The sequence below is a fragment of the Chinchilla lanigera genome, unplaced genomic scaffold (genome assembly GCF_000276665.1).
Source record: "Chinchilla lanigera isolate Chin_1 unplaced genomic scaffold, ChiLan1.0 scaffold00023, whole genome shotgun sequence".
Classification (NCBI taxonomy): Eukaryota; Metazoa; Chordata; class Mammalia; order Rodentia; family Chinchillidae; genus Chinchilla; species Chinchilla lanigera.
The window spans coordinates 15,632,143-15,657,290 of record NW_004955424.1 but is presented as its reverse complement, the minus strand read 5'-3'; the positions used below and the strand labels follow the sequence as shown (position 1 = coordinate 15,657,290).

The 25,148-nt window shown below is 40.4% G+C and overlaps 2 protein-coding genes across 10 annotated transcripts in view; both read right to left on the bottom strand.

Annotated features, from left to right (window-relative positions):
* Nfu1 (NFU1 iron-sulfur cluster scaffold) overlaps positions 1-9,078 on the bottom strand; it is a 23,171-nt gene extending 14,093 nt beyond the window's left edge. Inside the window, exons 1-3 of one of the 2 annotated variants that reach the window (XM_005385648.2) lie at positions 8,968-9,078; positions 5,798-5,898; positions 1,499-1,634 (exon numbers count right to left, since the gene is read on the bottom strand). In XM_005385648.2, coding sequence (XP_005385705.1) covers positions 1,499-1,634; positions 5,798-5,898; positions 8,968-9,029 — 299 coding nt within the window. In that variant the 5' untranslated portion in view covers positions 9,030-9,078. Of the gene's footprint in view, positions 1-1,498; positions 1,635-5,471; positions 5,610-5,797; positions 5,899-8,967 lie in introns of those variants that run through there. The other variant, XM_013514673.1, reaches the window with a different exon arrangement.
* A 7,741-nt stretch (positions 9,079-16,819) lies between these two features.
* Aak1 (AP2 associated kinase 1) overlaps positions 16,820-25,148 on the bottom strand; it is a 159,689-nt gene continuing 151,360 nt past the window's right edge. For all 8 annotated transcript variants that reach the window (XM_005385640.2, XM_013514695.1, XM_005385642.2 and 5 more), the window contains one exon: positions 16,820-19,841. In XM_005385640.2, the coding sequence (XP_005385697.1) occupies positions 18,712-19,841 (1,130 nt within the window). In that variant the 3' untranslated portion in view covers positions 16,820-18,711. The remainder of the gene's footprint in view (positions 19,842-25,148) is intronic.

Genomic DNA, 25,148 nt, shown 5'->3' with positions numbered 1-25,148 from the left:
ATTCCTGAACTTTATCTCTCATTGGCCTGAATGAGATATACAAAATGGCTGTATATACAGAAATGTAGTTATCTAAGCTTTACTTTCCAAATATCATTTGTAATCACTGATTATCAATATCAAGATTAGGTTACCAAATAGTTCAGTTCAGGCTAGGGATGTAGTTCAGTAATAAAGCATGCATTTAGTAAGCCCTGGGTTAAATCTCTAGCACCAAATAATTAATTTCAATTGATGTTAAGTGACTTATATTTCTTTTGTGTGTGTATGTATTTATTATTATGTGTTTGGTTTTTTTTTTGTCTTTTTGAGACAGGGTCTCCCTATGTAGTTCAGGCTGGCCTTGAACTCCCAACGATCCTCCTGCCTCATCCTCCCGAGTGCTGGGATTACAGGTGTGCGCCACCACGCCTGGCGTATTTCTTATTATGAATAATTTCTCTAGCTACAAGTAGATGTTCCTTCCAATAATTTTACCATTTGTGCTTTATCTTCTCTGACATATACGGAAACATTTTGAGTAAATTTAAAAACTGTCCCTACTGACTACTTTTAAAAGATTATGCCATCTCTGACAACTATAATCATTTATAGTTCTGAGTGGAATAGTTTAGAAACTACTCCACAATGGAACATCTCAAAATTCAAAGCCAGGCCAAGTGGTCTGTCCCTGTAATCTCAGCTACTAGGAGGTTGATGGGGGAGCACCGTGAGTTCCTGGCTAGCCCGGGCAATTTAGGGAGATCCCTATCTCAAAAAAAAAGAAAAAAAATACAAGTGCCTTTATGCATAAAACTAACAAGCTGTGCTTTTTGTTGTTTTTGTTTTCTTGGCAGTACTAAGAATTGAAATCAGGTCCTTCACATTGAACTACATCCTCAGACCGCCCTCCTGTGTTTAAGACAAGGCCTTCCTAAGTCATTAAATTGCCCAAGCTGGGCTTGAACTTGTGGTCCTTGTGGCCAGCTTCCCAGAATGCTGAGATTATAGGCATGTAGCACTATGCCTAGCTAGTTTGTCCTTCCTTGCTATCTGCCTAGTCTCCAACTCTTTTTATTTTTCATTTTGTGACAGGGTCTCATTAAGTTACCCAGGCTGGGTTCAAACTTGGGATCCTCTTGCCTCAGCCTCCCAGAGTGGTGGGACTGCAGAAATGCACCGCCATGCTTGGCTCAAGTTTGTTCTTAAAGATAAGTGTTTTAAAGATTTGGAATGGAAATTTACCATGATTATCAATTTGGAAGATCTCTGTCCTGAAATAAAAATATAAATTTTTATTTTCTTCATGCTACAGAGCTCGCAAATATATCCCTCTCCAGGTGAAAATTTTTCTAATATCAATTCTTACTAGTCTTACTAGAAAGGAAAAGAAAGTATCCTACATATGGAAAAAAAACAATGCAGTGCACATAAAACCTCGAAAGCTGATATAAGGGCGTCTTAAGTAAAGTCAGTTATTACTCTTTCTAGGTAAAAGCGAATGAGAACAGCACTATACCGAGCCAGAGGAGAGCGAAATGCTGCAGCTGGTGTAGGAAAATCCATGGTCCTTGTCTCAAGAACTGGTTTTCCTGGTATAAATTTTAAGCTGTTAGGATTTGGGGTATCTTGTGTTTGAATAAACATGTATCGCACTAAAAAAGAAAAAGAAGAAAGAAAGTTATGCTAGAAAAAATAGCAGTTAACAAATTTATGGAGTATGAAGTGCTCATTCTCAGAAAACCAGAAGGAGTGGGGGTGGGGAATAAAACCCTACAAAGCTTCATTTCCAAAGCTGACCAACAACAACTACAGCAACAGAAAGAGACACAGCAACTGGGCATGGTGTTGCATGCCTATAATCCTAGCACTCTGGGAGGCTGAGGCAGGAGTATTGTGAGTTTGATACCAAACTGGGCCACTCAGTGACTTAGGGGGCCTGTCTCAAAAATAAAAAGTAGGCAGGTATGATGAAGCATTCCTATAATCCCAGCACTCAGGAGGCTGAGGCAGGAAGACTAAAGTTTGAGGACAGGCTGGACTACATAGTGAGCTCAAGGCCAGCCTGAACTACACAGTGAGACCCTGTCTCTAAAAACAAACAAACAAAAAAATACAAGGGTAGGGGATGTAGCCTAGTGCAAAGGCCCTGGGTTCAATCCTTACACCACAAAAAAAAAAAAAAAAAACTCAATCAACTTATCAAAAATCAACTTATCTAAGATAACTATATAGAATTTTACATTAATACTCATTATTTAGATAGTTGTGTTATTCAACAGATTCCAACAATAAGCATCTTCCTATACTTTATATAGGAAGGTGTATCATAATTCAGGAGTCATATTTTGGTACTAATGGCTATCATAGTTCTAATTATAGATTATCATGGCTATGAAATTAATGCAGTAAATGTTACATTTTTATTCCTTCCAGAATTGTGCCATTATTTTAGTGACAACAAAGCTAGCAATTTATAGTAATAAACATTTCTTGCTTATTATATGCCAGACACAGGATCAAGTTGCTTAAAATGTATCTATGCCTTTAACAAGTCTATAAAGAATGTACTGTTATTGCCACTATGCAAATAAAATGAGGCTGAGAGACATTAGTGAGGGTATAAAGTATCACACAAGTGGGAATATATGTGAATTACTTTGTGAAATATAAAAAAGTCTTTGTAGGATCATTCTTTCTAATTTTTTCTAGGACTGAAATTAGATTTAGAATGAATTAATTAAAGCAATAAAGAGAAAACAGTATCTTTAATTTCTTTGCTACTATAAATATTTGTGGTACTGTAAAAAAGAGTAACAATGAGATTTAATAGTTTAAAAACTATTAAACAGACTGTGAAGGCAGGAGTGTAGGGGAAGGGGAAGTAAAAAGAATTCAGATGCGTTATGTGCATGTGCCAACTCCCCACGATTAACGCAATCATTATGTAGTACAAACACATACTAATAAAAGTTTTAAAAATAAAAAGGCTATTTTTTATGAAACAAACCTGAGTAAAAAAAATTCTTCTTTTTTTTTTTTTGTGGTCTTTTTGTCATAGGGTCTCCCTGTGCAGTTCAGGCTGGCCTTGAGCTCACTTTGTAGCCCAGGCTGGTCTCGAACTCACAAAGATCCTCCTGCCTCAGCCTCCCAAGTGCTGGGATTACAGGCGTGCACCACCACACCCAGCAAAAAATTCTTCTTAAAGGTAGATTTTAAAGATCTATATTTAAATAGGTTGACAACAATTTATAATAATAACTCAAATTTATTAAAGACCTTCCATGGGTAAACAACAGGATGACTCCCTTAATCTGACTCCCTTAATCAGTGTGCATCCTGTCAATCCTTAGCTGTCAGTGCTAAGCCTAACAGGAAAATACCCTTAAACCAATCTTTTAATTCTGTCATAATCTTTTTTTGGGGGAGGTGGTTTTCCCTGGTACAGGGAATCGAACTCACAACCTTGCGCTTGCCAGGTGGGTGCGTGCCGCTGAGCTAAACCCCCAGCCCCCTGTCATGATCGTCATACTACATATTTTAGGATAATAAAATTTGAAGAAGCAATAGCTTTATTTTAAATTTGAAAGAAACTAAATTTGGGAAACCATATGGTTGGTACTGCCTGGGAGTGCTCTACCACTGAGCTCATCCTCCACCTAGAAGTGCAGGGAAAAGGTTCTAGTTGGAAAGCTAAGAGCCATTTTAGTACCTCATCATACAATTCCAGCTAACTGACGGTGAACCATTACCTAGGGGAAGCAGAAACTGATACTAAACTCCCATACATTTTGCTTAAGACACTGTCCTAATTAAACATCAACTGCTGAGTTGGCGATCAGGCAATCCTAAAAAAAAAAAAAGAAAAGTGAAAAATGACTGAACTTCAGTGTTCAAGCACTTTGCTTAAAACATTTATGCCTCCTACCAAGAAATTTCTCTGAAAAAAAATCTGTGTTATCAGGGAACAATTTTTCGATAATTTGAGGTACATAGGAAACATTAAAGAAAGGGCTGCCACTACTTTCTGTAAACGAAGGACAGTAAGGTTCTTCTAATTTTGGTTTTGAAGCAATTACTTTGTGAAGTTTTAATAGTTCATAGATAACCCAAACCTCTGCATACATTAGGCACTTTACTGGTATTTGAAGAATTAAACCAGCTTTATCTTGAATAATACTATCTATAGAAAGAAAAAATTTAAAAATACTGGAAGGTTGAAAACTATACATGTAAAAAAATCATTTAAAGCACATAATCTATATGTATATATACTGTCTAAAATAAAATTATGAAAATAGGGCTGGGGTGTGGCTCAGTGCGGAAGGGTTTGTTTGCTTAGCAGGCATGAGGCCCTAGATTTGATCCCTAATACTAACAAAGTTTAATAAAAACATGACAACACCACATAACTTTTCTCTTTTGACAATAAGCTATTTCAAAAGACTAATGTGAATACATATTTAACAAACTCATTCCAATACTAGTCTAAATTTGGTTTAATTAGGTATTTTTAAAAAATGACTCCTAGGTTCATTAGCTAGAAAAATGTCCTTGAGTTATGCAGGTTAAAGAAACTGATACAAAATATGTTTTCTTTATTCTTAGTTTTAAATAGGTACCTAAGCAGGCAGGTACAAGCTCCTACAAAATACAGAGTAAGGTGCTTAAAGTCAGTATCAGTGACTAAAAGTAGTGGGTACCCGTATGAAAAGCCTACATGACCACACTATTCAGTCCCACAAAATTTAAATCCAGTTCAAGGGATCTGACCTGCTGAGTTACTCAGTACTTACATCTGAACTATCTGGAGATTCAAGCAGACAGGCAGGGCTACAGGCTAGCAGCGCTCTTCTTGCCCCAGTATATATAAGAGAAACAATCTAGAGATTGTTCAAAGAATGCCCTTAGGCAGAATCAGCCAAATTCCAGAATATAATCACAAGAAGGTGTTAAGGTATCAACAGAAAAGGGAATAGGCTGAATCTATACTTAGAGTTCCATAACCACATATAAGCATGCATTTACATGTACACATGGACACACACATGCATGCACATACACCCACACACCCTTCCCCCAAGCTTCCCTAATCACAGTATAGAGGTCATATTTCAAATTATTTAAAAATCTTATCTTCATTCCTATTTCCAATACCAAAGGAAATCAAAGCACATAACAGCATTAAAATCACACCAGTAAATTTTGACCAAAAAAACCCTACAAAGTCCAATGTTAGAAAGTCTGGATGAAAGTTAGAAAATTACTGATTTTATAGGTATTCTTACCAAAATAAGGCGAGAAATAGCTTTAAAAACATATGATTCTTTGAAACAAATCCATTTGTTACTTCTTTTAACAATATTTTCATTTTAGAAATCATTTTGTGAGCAACACATATTCCACAAAATGTCTTATACAAGATACTGAAATTTTACAGGTCTGTTGGATAATGTCCTTGTGATACTGTGATAGAAAAAAAAATCCTCTACCTTCTTTTTATAGGCTTTTGAACAGAAAATTCACAGATCCTTGTCTTTTATGATCCACAATATCCAAGTGCAGTTCCATTAGTTTCTGGAACACAACTTGCTCTAAAGGTGAAACTGTATGAAGTACGGTGGCACAGGCCTGTAATTCCAGCACTCCCGAGCCTGAGGCAGGAAAATTGCAAGTTCAAGGGCACACTGCGCAACTTAGTGACTCAGGAAGTTCCTGTCACAAAATAAAGCAGGGCTGGGAATGTGGCTCGGTGCAAAAGCCCTGGGTTAAAGCCCTAGTACTTCACAAAAAAAAAGAAAGAAAGGGGAAATTTTACCTGTGTTACATAAGGTGGCAGGTAATAGGAAAGGAGGTCTTTGCACAAATTGATGCACAGGTTGTTTCTTGATGGTGTAAGGATTCATCATATGACATAACCTACATTTAAAAAGAAATGATAAATGACCCTCTAAGAAATCTAATCTTTTAAAGTCAGTTTCTATTTCTCATATATAAAAAGACATATAAACTTCAAACATATAATCATCAATAAAAATAATTACAGAGCTGACTTTTCATTTTCCCACCTTGATTATTTCCCCTTACTTATGCAAGTAATGTAAACAATTCAAATAGAGGTAAAAATCAAGTGCAAATTCACAATCTTGATAACTGGAGGTCATAGGGCAATATAAGATCCAGGTATAAGAAAGAGCGAGGTATCCATATCAGTGATTTAAATCTGTTGCCCCAGTCCCTTAACTATGCATAATGAAAGCAAAGAACTTTAGGATTTTACTTCCTTTAAAACAATTTTAAAATGAGGTAATAGAGTTATATGGCTCAAAACTGATAAAATTATATACCATGAAAATCTCCCCTCCTTTTCTGTCCTCTACCATCATGTTATCTAGAAATTACATATACTACCTGGTTTTAAAAGTAAAATCTTGGGTTATAGTTCAGGGACAGAGTACTTGGCTAGCAGGTGGGAGGCCATGGGTTTGATTTTCAGCAACACATGCAGGCGTGCATGTGCGCGCGCGCACGCGTGCACACACACACACACACACACACACACACACACACAGAGTGCAGGATGAGCATCCCTAACTGGACAATCGGAAGTGTTCCAAAATCGGAAACTTTTTGAACACTGACAAGATGCCACAAGTGGAGAATCCCACATCTGACCTCATGTGACAGGTCACAGCCAAATACAGGTACATGAAAAATATTGTATTCAGGTTATGTGTGTAAGGGGTTTATGAAACATAAATAAATTTTATATTTAGACTTGGGTCTCAGCCCCAAGATACCATATTGTGCATATGCAAATGACCCCAAATATCAAATCAAATCCAAAAGCTGGAAAACTTCTAATCCCAAATATTTCAGATAAGAGGTACTCAACTTGTATTTCAATGCTCTAAAAATGTCTAATAGAAACCGTACTATTGTCATCCAAACTGCTAAGCAGTCAACAGTCTCTAATACTTTCTGAGTGGAAACAATAACCCACTGTTGTACTTGTATGTCACTTTATCCTCCTGCCTCAGCCTCCCTAGTAGCTGAGACTACAAGCATGTACCACCATGCTTGGTTTACAACTGTCATTTCATAGGAGCCACTGAAGCATTTTAAGCACAGGAGTCGCTTCTGCAATCATACACATCATCACTGTTTCAAAAATTTTCTCTGGTTATTTTTACCAGAAATAGGCAGGGAGCAACAGAGATTGCATCAGTTTCTCTTACAAAACCCAAATTCTGCTTACTATAAAGAGTACCAAGTATGTTTCCACTTACGGATTGCCTAAAACTTTCCCTACCTTCAGCAATCTTTAAATGTCATTTATAAGCCAAGGAGTACTTTGCAGGGACATTATGGGCCTGTTACTCATAGTTTGTTTACCTGCCACTGCAGAGATTAAAGACCACCACTGAGGATTCAGGAAAACAACAAAATAAGAACTACTGAACTCAAGGAAACAACAGTAAGTGGGAAATGAAGGAATTTGTGACACCCTGGCTGCCACTCCCCCTGCTAATTGCTAATGCCTGACCACAGGAAAGTCTGTTACACTCAGATTGTTACACTGCTCATTACGGCACTCAGGAGTTCCTCATTATTTGCTAATGTCCTTCTTACTAGACTGGAAACTTAGTAAGGGGAGAGACTGTGTTCATTTCTACGTCCCCAGATGCCAGCACTATGGGCTTCATTCCTCATTTCTAAATGAGGTTAATATTCAAAGGTACGCATAGAAAGGCCGGGCATGGTGGTGCACACCTGTAATCCCAGCACCGGAGGCTGAAGCTGGAGGATTGCTTCCAGTTCAAGGCCAGCCTGGGCTACGTAGTGAGTTCAGGACCAGCCTGAACTACCTGGTGAGACCCTTTCTCAAAAAAAGAAAAAAAAATCAAAGCTACTCATAAAGGCAGGGATGATACATCCACATAATCCACGTGAAATACTTCAATCAGTGCCAAGCCATTCAGCAAGCACTCTATAAATGATAGCTCCTACCACTATTATCATGTAAATGTGTGTCCAATAATCACCCGTAAGGAATGAATGGAGCTTAAGGTCTGAGATGAAATCTCCCTGTGATTACTCCATAATTTGGAAATACCGTACACTGCAAGAACAGTATTCTTGTCTCTTCAATCCAGGAAAAAAGCAGCAGAAGGGATAAATCGGAAGCATATTGACCCAGACAGGTTTAAAAATGAAGTGAGCTAAATTATTCAAAGAAGACATCTGAAATATATAACGGGAAGAAGGTGTGACTAACGCAACACTGTTTTGTAAACTTCGCAGTTCTAGGAAAGGCGCTTGAACTCCAAGAGCACCATTAAAACTAGAACTTTTAATACTCAGAAGATCATACTCAAAAGGCCTTTTTCTGCAGAAGTAAAGTGAGGGTCCAACACCTACACAAGTCCTCTAACCAGTGCTGGCAGGTGTCTCCGCGAAGCCGAAACCCAAAGGCAGGACTCAGGGAAGGGCAGAAAGCGGAGGGACGGAGAGGTCTTAAGAACTGGGGCGACGTCAGGGGTCTGGCTTCTCCTCGGAGCGCCGTGACTGAGCAGAGGGCTTGGCTGGGAAAGGGGGCAAAGGAGACAGAGGATCGTTCCCCTTCGGTGTGAAGACAGAGGCGAAGGAAGGCAGGGGATGGCCGGGCTGGGGGCACGCAACCTAAAGCCGGCTCCTTCCTTCCGTCCCACGGCGCCTCCGCGAGCCTCCCCGGGACACGGGCCGCAGAGTCGGGACGGGGCTCCGCGGAATCCGCCCGAAGCGGAGGCGCCCCGCCGCGCGGCCGCAGCCGCCACCTCCGGTCGAAGCCCCACAGCGCCGGGGGGCAGGCCGCCGGCTCCACCAGAAGCGCTTACTCCCCTCCCCTTGACAGAGGTCGGGAGGCGGTGATCGCTGTGCTAAGGTCAACGACATCGCTCTGCTAAAGTCAGCGACACCCCTATTCCGCATTCCGGGGCCGTCACCTACCGCCTGCGCAGCCCAGCGGCAGCGGCTGCAGCTCCCCAACCCCACCAGGCGGTAGCTGCCATCGTCTCAGTCGGAGAGTGCGCAGTCGCTAATTGGTGCGCTTCCTCTCCGAGCCCCGGAAACCTTGCGCAGGCGCAGACCAGCAAGGAGCTCGGTGAGCGCCGGGGAGAGCGCACCCTACAGGCGACGGGCGGCGTTGCTGCTACGGCTGCACCCAAAGGTTTGCCCGCAACATACTGCCTAGCTTTGCCACATTTGCACGCTGCATTCCTCACGCATGCGCAAAGGCTTACACTGCTTTTCCTTCTGAGTCCTTCGCTGGTGCTGGTCCTGCAGTTAGTGTGCTATTCCTCTATTTGCTCTTGTGTACTTGCCCTCCAGGTGTAGCTCAATGACTGCCCCTAGTTTCTTCTGGCCTGTAACAGACATTCCCGCCTGACCGTTCTGTACTTTGTAGAGTGTCCTTCAATGGAGACTTGTCTGATGTTATTCTCTCGGTTAGAATGGGATAATGAGTTCGGGGGTGGACCACAGAAGTGACGGCAGCAGGCACACTGTCAGTGTGACCTGTCTTTGCTGTTACCCTTTGTTTTCTACCCAGGTAGCATCCGTCAGGTTTTTCCATTGTTAGGTTTACTGCCCCATCCATCTTTACAAGCACAGTCCACAGGCCGCTTTTAAGGTGTGTGGAATTAAGCTTCACTCCCTTAGGGGGAAAGCTCACAAACTAGGAGAAATTCTGTGAGATTGTCTTTTCTTCTCCATTTATTCAACAATTTAAAAATAGCAGTATGGGCTCATTTTCTGTATTCTTCCTGTTACAATTAGTACTATGGTCTTTATTTTATTACTCCAAGTTGTTCTAGTTGTGACCTTGGGAGTCCTTTCAGGTCGGCTCTTGTGTCCTTGTGACTTTCTTTAAACACTTCCTTACTTTCTGGCTTCACTACACTGCGAGATGCTCCTGGAATATCTTTTGTATTTCCTGCTTCAGCCCTGGAGTCAGCCATTTCTCCTCCCAGACCTGACTTCTTTTAAGAATAGTATTCAGGGCTGGGCATTTAGCCCAGTGGCACAGCGCCTGCCTAGCAAGCGCAAGGTCGTGAGTTCGGTTCCCGGTACTGGAACCTGCACCCGCCGCCCCTCTCCCCGCAAAAAAAAAAAAAAAAAAAAAAAAAAAGAATAGTATTCAGAGACTAGTAACTGGGTGCTAGGTGTGCTCAGTATCCAATTAGTTTTCATTCTTACTCCTTTATCTGCTCCCTTCTCTGCAGATTGCTTCTCTCTCATCTCTAAATTTAGCTGAGCATTTAGACATGCTCAAATATTATCCTTTTTAACCGTTCTTCACCTGTGTCTTCCTCTGGCGAGTTCTCTGTTTTCCTCCCATTTCCATTCAGTCTGTAGTACTGCTGCATTTTATATGAATTTGAAATGCTACATAAGATATTGATGAAGTCAACTCTATGTATAAAATATGGAATAAATGCAAGTGTTAAAATATTAAAAAGTGTCCAGGAGCCAGGTGAGGTGGCCCACACCTGTAATCTTAGTTCTTGGGCGGGTGAGGCAGGAACATTGCTGTCAGTTCAAGGCCAGCCTAAACTGTATATCGAGACCCTGTCTGGAAAAACAAAACAAAACAAAACAAAACAAGCCAAAACAAAACAAAAACCCAGTGTTTCTCTTAAAAGATGCTGCGACTACCTTAAACCCCATCTGGATAATCCAGAAAATCTCCCATTCTCAAAAATCCTTAATCATGTATGCTAAATCCCTTTTACTGTGCAAGTTAACCTTCCCAGGTTCAGAGGATTAGGACATGGATATGTGGGATAACTCTAATAAGCAATCTAATTAGTGCACTTTAATTCTTAGATCAATTTCCTACACATCTTCATTTTAATTATTGTCATTGAGATCTAGTCTTTGCTATATACACTTTACAATCGAAATTTATGAGTTTATTTTTGATTCATTTCAAGTTTTACTAAAGAAGCAGTCTTTTACTAATGAACCAAATCTTCTGTAACTGGCTTCTCTTTTAGCCACTATACCTGTTAAATTCTAATTTATTTTTCCAGCACTGGGGTTTGAAACTAGGGCCTTCACACTGAGATATATCTCCAGTACTCCCTTTTAAAAGAATTTGAGACAAGAGTCCCAAAAAATAGCTAAATTGCCAAGGCTGGAATTGAACTTGCAATCTTCCCTCCTCAGTCTCCAAAGTATAGTATGTCAACATACCCAGTTAGTTCCATCAATTTTTTTTTTTTTTTTTTTTTTTTTTTTTTGTCTTTTTGAGACAGGGTCTCCCTATGCAGTTCAGACTGGCCTTGAGCTCACTTTTTAACCGAGGCTGGTCTTGAACTTGCAACAATCCTCCTGCCTCAGCCTCCTGAGCGCTGGAATTACAGGCATGCACCACCACGCCCGGCTCAGTTCCATCAATTTCCCCCTCCCCTGTACCGGAAATTGAACTCACGACCTTGCTCTTGCCAGGCAGGCACTGTGCCGCTGAGCTAAATCCCCAGCCCCAGTTCTACCAATTGTTAACCATGCATAGTTTTTGCTTCTATTTTATTTTGTTTCTTTAGGACAGGGTTTCACTATGCAGTTCAGGCTGACCTTGAACTCACTTTGTAGCCCGGGCTGGCCTCCAACTTGCAGCAATCCTCCTGCCTCAGCCTCCTGAGAGCTGGGATTACAGATGTGTGCCACCACATAAGGCAGATTTAGCTATTTTAACTTTTAATTGTTTCTGCAGGTTATATTTATTACAAATGGAATAAAGGGTGTTTGTTAATAAGAAAACTGTAAACAAGTTCCCTGTAATTTCAGTCTTCTCTAAATAGTGAAAAATAAAGTCTGAGCTTAGGGACAAAAAGTCCTGCTCCAAAAGAGTATGTGACTTGGGAATTTGGTAGAACTACTAGAACTACTTCACCATCTTGGACACTGGTCCTGGTCTCCAAATCCCACTGCTAGAGACCTGGGCTGCATGCAGAAAGGAACGTGGAGACTCCTTTAGGGTCTGTAGGCAGCAAGCTTATGTAAGAGCAGAAGGAGAACTATTTGGTCTCCTACGCTAACCCAAACCCAGATTTAATACTATTTTATACTAATACAGTATAAGGGAAAATAGTAAGCGGAAAGAAGAAAAGAGCTGTCTTCAACCTACAGAAACAATCTAAACCATCTGCTCATGGCTTTTCTTTCATTTCTCTCTCTTGGCTCTCAGGAGGCAGTATATGGGCAGCTCCTCCCTGGCTGATGTCTTATCAACCAGTCTGAGAGTCCAGTGAGCCACAAAAGGGTGCATGAAAACAGAGCTCACCCTGCAGGAGTTAGTTTCTCACTAAGAAAGCCACTAGGTGGGCCATATCCTACACCTTGCAGAAAGCTGTGAATCTGAAAGAAGCTGCAGTTACAGGCAAGAAAGGCTGCCATTTTAGATTAACACTAACTTGAAATATAAACACCCTAAGAACTTCAAATTATAGAATTAGATGAGGTCTATACTTAACTATAAATTATCAGAAAATAGGCAACTTTGGCATTACCCATGCGTATTATGTCAGAACTCCTTGGATTCCTCGATCTTTGAACGCCATCTCTCTGAACTCGGGATATTGCCAACTCTCTCTGAATTTAAGTTTGGGCTCACTAAAGTTCAGTCAAATGTCACTGTTACTTTCCCAGATTGAGAAAGGAAATGCACAGGCAGGTTCACTTTCACAGTAAGGTTTTTTAAAATTCTTAGGCTCATTTTTTCAAAGACTTCTCTCTTTTTGTTAATGTTGGTCTCTCTTTAAGAATATTAATAATGTATTATTAGGCTTTATGTTAGTGAAGGGTACCTATAGACATCTTTCGCAACTATAGATCCTCCTTCAATTCAAGGAAGATTTCATTTAAGAAAAACCACAAAGTATAGTCATTTAATTAAGTTCATTTTAATAAAGTGTATAGGAGTTTACAACTCAAAACAATTATGCATAAAACTATCAGATACATAAGATAGATCACACCAAGAGTGCAATAACATAAATCCAATACTCTGCAAATAAGAGGTATTGCAAAAACTGTTAAGATTGACTATTTTCCCCCCTTCCTTTTCCTTGTTCACAGCCCTTGAGATTGTTTATACATTAGTTTTCTGAGACTTGATGCCCTTAATACTCCTTGTATCAGAACAGACTCCCTTACTGAGTCAAACCTACTACCATCACCAGAGTTCACCTTTTCCCCATGGAATGAGCATGGTCCTTTCCTTTATTTGGTTTCTATTTCCTAAAAAATGACATTACATGTTCCCTCATTTAAAGTAACACCCTGCAGATCTTGTGGTGTCTGGTCACTACTGCCCTCTAAATGCTACCGAAGAGTCCGTAGGACAAGCCCTACCAAATCTCACCTTGTAGATCAGCTTGCTTCAGAAGGAGGCTAGGGCAGTGAAGAGCCAATTGCCTCTACGTCTACTGAAAACAACTCTGGTTCTAAATTAGAGCTTTTGTCAAAGGGAATTGAATTAAGTCAGCCAGATGCTTCGTGGTCACTTCTCAATATTCTTTGGACGCTTTTATTAGGAGGCGTGGAATTAATACCATAGAAGCAAGCACAGGGATGCATGTGCAAGCACACAGGTACAGACACACGGACACACACTCCAGTCACACTCCTCAAACAGGAATCTTTGGTAGATTCAGAGAACACAACTGATTTTGTGTGAAAAGGCTGCACTGTCTCCCTTCACCCCCAAAGTCTAACGTATCCCATTTTTAATTTTTTTTTGGCATTAGGAATTAAACACAGGACCTTGTGCATGCTAGGCATGTGCTCTGTCACCGAGCTACACCCTCTGTCATAAGCCAACTAACGTTGGTTAGAAAAAAGGCTTCTATAATTCCTTGCCATATAGTTCTTTTACAATGCAATCCAGAGAACACTGACTTGACTTCAAGAATATCATCAGTATAAACTCAGAATTGTGTCACACACAGAGATTACTGGGATATAGCTCAGACTAAATTTATGGAATTACAATTTATGTGTTTACTAGACAAGCCACATGTAGTTAACATTTAGCCCATTTTATCAGCTATTCCAGAGCCCCTTCACACATAAACTTGGTCCTGCACTCTAGAGCACTCTGGGTGAGACAAAGGAAAGGGTCAGGATCCCAGGTAAGGCTGGGATCCAGCCAATCTTGCTGTATCTTCTAGTCAGGAGAAATGGAGAAGGTGAGCCATTTCACCGTTATCTGGTGAGACTGTCACAGGCTGGACTGAAACTTAAACTACTTACTTGTGTGTAACAAGGGAGGCAACTAAAAGTCAAAATGACAGCTCAACAGTACTTCTCCTAATCCCCTTATTGGTGTGGTGAAAACAGGAGAATGATGAGTGCGTAAATGCTATAGGTACAAGACTTCCTAGGGATAGAACGAAAACAGTTTCCAACCAGATACTTTATATTTTTAAGCATTTTGTGAAGTTTTCATTAACAAGTTCTCAAGTGTTCTTGTGGTTAAAAAAAACAAGTAGTAGTTGACAAAGGCAATGGGAAAAACTATTCATTCCATTTAAAATAGTCAGTGTTTACTTCTTTAACCAAGGATTGAAGAATTTAAACCTGGGTTTGTTATGGACATCAAGGAGGGGCTCCACCATCGTTTTCCGCAACACTCCTATGTACCTCTCATCGAAATAATTTGGGTTCCAAGTTTCTCAGATTAAACTGCTGTGTGACTAGCAGCCATTTCAGAATTGACTGAAATGTGTCCTCCAATTTCAATTCCAAAGACACAGCAAAGAATAATTTTTTTAAAGGACCCAAATGACTTTGTTGTAGTTGTATCTTTCCTGTTTTGGAAAGTACTGGATCTCTCTTCTTCAATTTCCTACAATACAATTTCCTATTTGATATAATGCATACATATTATATGATCTGATATGTTCAGATTATTTTTCTTTATGAAAGAAAAACACTAAGTTTTTATCATCAGATCACTCTGGTGATTACACTTAAAGCTACCACTTTAGGTATCAGTGAAATGTCCACCAGGTAGTTGAAAATATTGGTGTGTACATATTCTAAAACTTATTAAATAGTAAGCCAGTAAGATACCACTATCTTTGTTTAAAGTTTAGAGTCTTTAGCTACCCGGTGAAATGAAGATACAACATGCTCCTATGAACATATACATCAACCTACATATGAGATTTTCAACAAGTAAGCCCACACCAAACGGGGCTTATGACCTCAGCATCTTCTTCAGCATCAAATTTTGTTTTTTCATCTTTCTAATTTAACCATGGACTTGGAGCTCAAGAGCTGTATGTAATCCCGGTCAAGAAAATGAAATGTGAGCATTATTCCTTAAGAGTTCACCCGTGCACATTGCGGCTAAACGCTCTAAATATATGCTATCTCATTGCTTTCCACTGAAGTGAACGGTCACAGATTCCTATATTTACCAAATGTGTAAAGCAAATAACATATAAAACATTTTTTTTTAAAGCGCAGTATTTTGTGGACCATATATTTTCTTTTTCCTTTTACATTTTAAATTGTTGCAATACGGATACTGGAAACATGTACTGCTACTAACTGATAGCATCCCAAGCACTCCTGATTTCCCTTATGATGAAATTTTTCAGATTTCTAGATTCAGGAAGACCTCTGGCAAGGGCACTTAACTTTTAAATGATAGATTTACCCAGTATGATCCAAAGACAACCAGTAGGAAGGCAATAAAACCCTACCATAGTACTAGTCTTTGGAATACACCAAATATTAATAATTAATGTAATGTATACAATGTTTCATGCATCACTGAATAGAAAAAAAATATAGTTACATTCATTTCCCTATTCAAAGAAAGTATGTAGTTTCTACCTATTGTAGGTCTCCAATAGAGTACAAAAGGGTAACAAGCCCATGCTTCCCAAATGATTCTATTACATAATAAAATCACTACAATTTCATTCTGATTTGTACCTTGAGAATTAAAATGGTCACTTGATTGGTAGGAACTATCAGTTAAGGAAAAAACATCTTGGAGGACTGTTATGAAATAATCACAAATGTTTGGAAGAATGAATTAGAATGACCTCCTACTGTTAAGAGTTTCTTTTCCTTTTCTTTCTCTTCCTTTTTAAAAGACAAGGGTATGCTGTTCAGAGTGGCCTTAAACTCCTTGGCTCAAACAATCCTCCTGACTCATCCTCCCAAGTAGCTTGGATTACAAGTGTGCACCACCAGACCTAACAAGAGTTTGTGATTTCAGGTGAGAACACTCCCTGAATATTCCTTTCCTCTTGGGTCATGCCTTTGAGGATTTCACTTGGTAACTACCATGGGAGAGTTTAGGGTGTAAAGGTCCATGTGTATTTAGCCAAAACCACTGAACAGAAAGACAATTCTGCATCCACTGTTACACAGAAAAGCAAAAAGTAATAATTAGGAGAAAGCAAATGGTTAGAATAAACACTTCTACCAAAATGAAAGGTTTCAGGCACAGTTGAGACCTGGTTGGAAAAACCTCTGCGGGCCGTTCTGAACCAATTACTTAAGTTTATCTTTTAACTGGGACATTTGTAATAGATGGAGACTAATTTAAAAAAAAAAAGTGTTGGGCTGACTATGTAGCTCAGTGATAGACCTTGCCTAGCATGCATGAGAACCTGGGTTCAATCAACAGAACTTCAGAAAAGAACAGAACAGAAAGGGAATTATTGAGAAGTATTATTCTTGGGGCTGGGGATTTAGCTCAGTGGCAAAGTGCCTGCCTGGCAAGCACAAGGTCGTGAGTTCGGTTCCCGGTACCAGAGAAAAACCAAAAAAAAAAAAAAAAAAAAAAGAGAAGTATTATTCTTATTTTACTGTCATGATCCCTGAATTTTATTTTTTGGTTCTTTTGATCAAACATTGGGCTTTGTGTATGCTAAGCATATGTTCTACCACTGAGCTCCCCACCTCCAAAATAACACCCAATCAATTATAGTAGAGCTTGGCATTTAGGCTTTTGGGATGAATTTTCAATAATTCTTAAATCACTAATCTGTCTTGGTACCCAACTCTCTGAACTTCTCCTGTGAATGGAGAGATCGCTAACATTTCCTAGAAGTCACAGGAAGCTCTCAGGTTGAAACTTGATGCAGCGACTCTTTCCGTTAAATTGAACTTCCTCAGCAGAAATCTTCCCATCGGCATGCAGGTTTGATTTTAGGGCACTAAAAATAAAGGGTATGAAAAAAGCTAGGAATGAGTCAGATCTTCCAGAAATAAAAGACACTTTCAAAAACATAAGCCAGTCACCTGTCTGCCCTACTTTAACATCTAAAGAGCATACAGGATGTAAAGTTATAAATCACTAACGGATTCAGCTGTTTTCTATTCTTCCAGACAAATTTATTTAGTGTCTTAGGTCTATATTTCCTCAACAGGCAGCAGAGAAAGACAGCAAGGACAAAGGACAAAAACAAAATAAAACAAGCAAATCTAATCTGTGGCCTACCCTCATGATTAATGAATTCTATAATGACTGCATTGAGTCTAGATACCTATCAGCTAGAGCTATAAGGTACTCCTTTCTACTGTTTTGAGGGGAAAACACAGAAGGACAATTTTCCACAACCAGGCAAATACAATTTGTACCTTTCCCCCCCCACACTAGGGATCGAATCCTGGGCCTTGGGTATGCTAGGCAAGTGCTCTACCTCTGAGCTATATCCATAGCCTAGTAAACAGAATCTGCTAATGATAAGGAGCAGACTCTGGAGAAGAAATCTGCTCTGAAAGCTCAGCTCCAGCAAGATTTCCCTACACCTTCCAATGAATTCAATTTTGTCATTAGAATAAAACTAAAAAAAAAAAAGGTTCAAGTCAGTGAGGTCAGCAGGCAAATGCCAGTAAATGACTGATTCAACTGTGGAGGTAGGTGTGGTGGGATAGGGTTTACCCAAAGGAAAATGCTTCTTGTGCATACACACACACACACACACACACACACACACACACACACACACAAAGCCTATACATCCATACTTTAAAAAGTGTGAATGTGGGGAAGGCCCTGCCCAGATGACTGGACATGCGCACAGCTCTCCCGTATGTGCACATTTTTACCTAGGATAGGCTCTGACGCACATCACACACCCACAGACATTTATGCACAAGGCCCAGCCTGGCTTGCACAGACTCAGATCCACAAAATCCTTCAAGAGCTGCTGGTTCTACAGGAAATGATTAGTAGTTGCAGGATTATACTTTCTCTTGAAGCACAAGACTTTTATATTCTTCTTCCTAGAAATCTCTTTTCAAGAGTTTTAAATCAAGTCCTGGAGAAATTCATCTTGACTCTTCAATGAACATGACTCAGCGGGAGCTGCAGGAATAAAAACTATCAAGAGTTTTGGCCCCTGGGGATTGGGTAAAATATTCCTAGATTAGAACAGTTTCTGGGTTTAAAAAAAAACAACAACACAGTTTTTGGTGAAGGTGGGAGGCCTCTGTGAAGGGAACAGAAGTGCCTGAAAGTCCAGAACTCAACAGAAACAAAAGAAATAGGCATAACTTAAAGGAGCTTCATCTCAGTATCGCTGTAACTGAGTCTGTTAACTTAAAGGATTGAAAGATAATAATGGATAATATTTCTCCTTGGGAAGGCTCAGGAAGGAGTGGTGTGGCAGATATTGCAGGGGTGGGTAGAGAGAGAGGCCTAAGGCTCAGGTACTGCTCCTACGGTTTCTGCTTGCCTGCTTTGGAAGGAAATGGTGCTAAAGCAAAAGGATCGGTAGCTGGCAACTCCGTAGTCCTGGAGGAAAGGGATGTAATGGAAACAGAGCCAGCTATTGACTGCTTATTGGTCTGTGAAACAATTTTGTAGGCAGCAATGGGCTGGACTTCTGGACTTGGCTCATCTTCTGGGCTATAGTGACGTGAGTATTTGGATAACGACTGGGGGCGGAATGGTTTGCCAGCCACTGGTCCTGAAACGGCTTCTTTCTGGGGCTGAGGTCCTTTGTTTCTGTCATTAGAATGGCCTCCAGGTTCCAGGGAGGATCCCATGGGAGAGACGCTGTCAAGATGGTCTGCTGCTTGCAGAGAATGGGAGGGGAGGTTAGATTGTTGCACAAAACCAGCCATGGAATACTGAGCTTGGACAGAGGAATACCCCGCTCTCTCACGGCCTGAGAACAGTGGGACATCACCTGCCTGACTGAGGAGACTGGCCTGTGCAGGCAGCTCCTGGGAGGAGCTCTGGGCAACTGGCAACTCCTCCATGCTTTTCTTCTTGGTAAAAGGAGCTCTCAAGAACACATCCACCTCCTCTGGCTGGGAGGGGGTCACACTGCCCTTGGAGACAAATGGGGCTTTGGAGAAAATGTCCATGTCATCAGTTGGAGCCCTCGAGCTCCTGAAGGGAGCTGTGGCAAAAACATCTGGCTCACCACGACCGTCAGTGGCTGGCTGTGGGAGGGACTGGAGCTGGCTATTTCTTTCACCGTGCACTGCCTTTGCTTGCTCAGTACAGACTTCGGGCTGGGCAAATGGGCCAGCTCCTCCCAGCTTCCCCTGGGGAGGTCTGCAGTTCTCGTCCTCTTCTTCGGACTCCAGAAGGAGAGGTCGAGACCCGCTGCAGTCTAGCATGTCTCCCTCCAGGTCAGTCCCTTCCTCTTCGCTGCTGTGGAAAGAACTGTTGCTTGAAGGGCCATCTCTGGCCAAGTAGTCAGATTCTAAGTTGTTCTGAGTCTTTGCGGCAGGTATTCTGGAGGGGTCTGGATACAGGGGAAGGCCTTTCACGCCCGCTGATTCTTTAAAGTGCTCTACAGTGACTACAGGACAGGGATCGGGCTCTCTCTGGAGACCTAGAAAAGCATAAAATGCAGAATTAATGTGTAGGTCACTTCAACTCTTTGTGGAACATTTAATGGTCAATCGCGGCAGAAACAATGTGGGACCAAATAATAGATGTTGAAAATGGAAAAGGAAAAAAACAGAAAAATAAAAGTCAGGCAAGGAAACTGCACACAAACTGCAACACATCCAACCACTAGCTCACATTTTGGAACATGAAAGGCACAATGTGCAGGAAGGAGATGAAGATGTTAGGCACACAGACATTCAGCGTAACTACACAACGCTCCTACTCAGGGCCAGGCACGGACACCTGCTCTACCTGGCACTGGCTCATAATGGAATTTAAAAACCCCAGTCACTCATCTCCACATATACCATGACAGTTCTGGATTATGTAGAAACACTGTCTGGGAATGAACTCAATTCAGTATCTGGCCTGTGGCCATCTGCTCCACCGGCAGAGGGACAGACTCTCTGTAAAGAAGCAGAGCGTGGCGGCTCGGTAAATCCAAGTTTGCTTGACAATTTACATCACAAGCACTACTCAGAGCACCGGAGTGCACCGCAGCGTACGGATAGCGGATCTGTCTTGGTTCCCAGATGATTATTTCCGAGTAAATTTCAAATGAAATGGAGGCAAAAATTTTTTTCCAAAATAAAATTCACCAGTCCTCAATTACTGAAGGTACTTTCTAAGGGAAGGATATAGAATCAAAATCATACTAAATAAAGTCACCTTCAGTTGGAGCTGCCCTGGAATTTTATTTTCAGTCTTCTAAGTTAGCAAAGATCTCTTCTGCTTAAATGAATCCAACAAGATGTTTAAGCAGGAGTAAAATGCACGGGTAATTACTGAAGTATCAGCAAACTCCAATATACTAGTCTATGGCTCTCGAGGTAGAGGTGCCTCAGGGTGCTCTGGCTTTTCAAATCAAATAGACAATTATCAGAATGCAAGAGAGCTTACCTTCCAAGAAATATTAGCAGGTTAGAAGTATGTCATTGGGCACATGTTAGCAAGAGGGCAGGAAAAAGGCATATGTAACTAAGCAAGAAGAATCCAGACAAAGGGTGGTTGGGGGGTAAAGGTATCATTCATCATAGGCCCATAAAGAGATACCAGTGGAGTTTCCCAACCCATTGGGATCAGAATATTCAGTACAATGACTGGGAGCCGCAGATGACTCCGAACGTCTGTACAGGCAGAATTCCATCATCCCCTCCCACCGTGGCCCTCTCCCCTTCTATGTAAACAGCTTGCAGCAATTTCTGCTAAAAATTGTCCCCTGCTGAAGTTTCTGCTTGAATTAAGCACACAGAACACAGCAGAAGAGGCCTCAAAATCAGTTTATTGGGAAACCAGTTACTTAGATATTACATTGTAAAGAGAATGTAGAGAGAGGTCTGAACATTTTATAAGAAAAGGTACAAAAATACTATCTTTCTCTGAATCCTCTTTTTAGCAGTGTTCTTTTTAAAACAGTTCTGACCTTAAATATTGTTTTCAGAATAAACTAAGCCATTTTTTTCACCCACTTTAATTTCTCTTTCTAATAGTTTGAGTGCATTCAGTTGAGTTCCAAATTCAAATTTTAAGTTAAATTCTATACTGATGCAAAATGGCTTTCTGAAGAACATTTTTAAAATGTGATTTTGAAGAGAGCAAGTTTCCCCCGGTATTACAACTTTAATATGTGCAGTTACACAGTGATGCAAAAGCACCAGGCAGCTCACAGGACACGAGAGCATCTTCTCCCGAGCAATGTGCGTGGAAAGACACATCCTAGCTTCTCAGGCAAGCATACGGATATCAGATCTGTCTTGGTGGAACCCAGGTGATTATTTCTGAGTAAAATTCAAATGAAAAGGAGGCAAACATTTTTTTCCAAAATAAAATTCACCAGTCTTCAAGGGGTACAAGAGGTCCCTAAAGTGCCGTATGTTACTTTCTTGTGTATCAACAGCTGGATAAAGTTTTAGTTGCCAAAGTTAAGGTACAATTTCTCATCTTCCAAAACTACCCTGAAAGTTGATGCAGGACAGCAAAATAGCTTTCAGAAAAAAATAAATGGAAAATTTAGTGAAGCCAGTGAGTAACTCTGGCATCATACAGATCAATAATCAAAATGAACACATTTTAACTAGAGTCAGTATATTTTTTTTGAAACTTAAATTGAATTCAGTCAAACAAACTTGTGTGCATAAGCTACCAAAAAGAAGCTGGTTTGACTGAATTCAATTTAAATTTCCAAAAATCCAAAACCAAAGCAAACCAAAATCCAACTGTACTCAAAGTAGTGTTCATTTTGATTAATGATCCACATGATGTCAAGTCACTGGCTTGACTAAATGACTCAGGAGCACTTTAGATGCCTGCAGAGCTCGATCCATTTTGAAACTGTGGAGCACCAGGTGTCTGTGCCTAGGAGTGGTCCATATCTAGGGTCAGACAGAAAGAACATGCCTAACCCATCCAAATAATTTCTGTTAGAAAGAGGACTTTTGGTCAAAAATCCACTTGCGCCTTCACCTCTGAACACAGTTATGACCTTCATGGTGAGTAATGGGATAAACCATACTTCATACCAATAAGTTTTAAAAGTTCACACTCACAAAAACCACCATAATGTCAAGTATGCAGGGAAAACTAGCCTCCTGACCTTCAAAACAAAGATTAGAGTTATTTCTTCTCTCTCTTTCAGCATCAATCTGCCTTTTAAGATTGAAAAAGTACATTTAGTGGATCTTCCCTAAGAAGGCCAAGTTTCTGAACCTTTCCAGTCTTGGGAGGGGTCTCAGAGTGACCGCTGCAAAGAGTGCACACTATAACCACCTGTTGCACTTTCCAGGACTGGCACTCCAAAGGGCAAACAAATGCCAGAGGGTATGGGGAAGCCCACACATCTATACTCCCTTTGGGAAATCTAGGGGTAGTTGCAGAATAAACAAGGTAGTTAAGAGAAGAGATTTCAAATAACTATAAATAGAAGGTAGACATGAAGTCATTAGCAATTAAAGGTCTTTTTCTTGTAATAGGTGACTGTGCTCTTGGGAAAATGTAAAGAGTCACTGCATACAAAGATACCCTTGTTTGATGTAAAACAGAAAAACTTGTTTGATGTAACTGCCTAATAGCAATGAAGAGTTTATATCAATTTAACCTCAAGTCTTGGACTAGTTCTTCTGGTGACCAGTGACATACACAGCAGATAATTTGTGACCACAGAACTCAAAGCAAGCCTGTTCCTCAGGGGCTTAGGCTCAGAGTCTGCCCTCATAGTCTATACAAGGATCTTACTTAGCATGGAGCCTAAGTTAGTCATTCTGTTATAATTCTCTCGAACTGGGTCATGGCTCTTTTTATTTTGACTTAGTATATCAAATTAAGCAATAAGTCAAAACACACTTTTTTTCTTGCTTTGTAGGACTATAGGCTAGGTTAAAGCACACTTTCTGATACCTCCCTCATGGCAACTCCATTTTGTCTATTTTGAGGCTCCAAGTTACACAGACTTCAGTAAGAACTCGTGTGCTTTAGCGAGTAGCAAAGCGGCCCCCAAAAGTGCCTGATGACTTGGTCACTGACCTCACCAGTCCCTGTTAACTTCCAAAACAACCAAAAGTAAGTGCTGGATGGGCTGACTGTGGAAGTTTTATCTGATTAACAAAGTAAGGGTCATCAGATTGCTCTACAGAACCAAAATCCAAAGACTAAATTTCAGGCTGAATGTTCCTTAATCCAATATATCAGATTTTTTTTTCTCCATTCCATGAACAAAAATAACAGTTAAAGGGAATAGCAAAGACATAATTCTTGCCAAATACTTAAAGTTATGGAACATTGAGAAACTTTCTCATGCAGTTAGTGAATATAGGAAGCAAAATAGCCCTTCCACAGGAACTTCAGAAATGCAGCATCAGCTGAAATTCAGTCTTGGAACCAAATCAAAGAATCAAGGGATGTACGCTAACCAAATGATTTCCATGGCTTATTGACTTCAAAAATAAATGCTTACATTTGGTTCTACCATATGCTGGGTGGCTACAGTAAAACTCACAACTGGATCTGGGCCATCAGTAGCTACGGATACTGTGCTCTCAAGCCTATAAGGCAATTAAATGAGAGCAATTTCTCACTGAGCATAAAGTTGTTTTTCTCAACCTAAAATGTTCAGTTAAACAGGCCTGGGTATACTAAAGAGCAAATGAGAGAACAGCAGCTGCAAATCTGCACTGCGATTTACAACCCCAGGTCTGATCAAAGCAAATGTAGGCTCACACGTATTTTGTTCTACTTGACCATGAAAAGTTTTATTCTCCAGTGTGACTACAACTCATTCGAACGTCTTTGGTGTGTCTCTCACATGGGCTCACACTTTTCTTGTGCATTCGTGTTTACTGTCATTCGGTAGCGTGATTAAATCCTTTTTGCGAAAGTGGGTTTTCAGCTCAGGACAAGAGCAGCTATTTTGAATTATTTACATCTCTAAACATCATGCTCTCATTTGAACAGATAAAAGTCTTTATTCCCCTGTATGTTTACATAAGAAATTTGTTTACAGACTTGTTATTTATACAATACTTGCAAAGCAATGCTCGAATTTCACATTTGTTACTGCATAAGATAGCTTCATGTACATCTGTTTGCTTTGTCTTCTTGGGGAGGTCAGGTTAAAGACCTATGGTAAACATATATCCACATGACAATGGGGTGTGCAGTAGGGTAGAGTAGAATACTCACAGGAAAAGAGTAAATTCAGGACACTGCATCAGAATGAGAACCAAAAAGTGTCTTCCATTCTAGCAACTACCACCACTTGGTAACTTTGCATAGGTTAACATTACCCATGGAGCCTCCCTTTCCCACCTTAGTGAAAGGAATCCCTAGAGAAACAAAACAGAATCTTGTTACAGATTATTTGAAGAGGAGGCCATCCCAGATTCATTCCACTTCAAGAGATCCAATCCATCCAACTTCAGGAACATTACCAGTGTAGAAAGAAACAGCCTAATTTTTATCGGTAAAATTACCCTGTACAGAGGAATAGAAGATAGCTTTGCAGTATCTGGAAAGTGATATTTCCATAAAGATTTTATTCTAAGTTATCTACATGGTAGTAGTTTTTGTATTCTGTTGGGCGGCCTCTTATTTGCCTAATTCAGTACACTGGGCCATGCTATCATTTTTTAAATCCCAAACCCAAAGTTAGTAGCTATGAGACCCTGATAATCTTACAGACTGAGAAGGTTAAGGACTCAAAGAGATGAAAGAGAAGGAAGAGAAGAGAAGAGAAGAGAAGGGAAGGGAAGGGAAG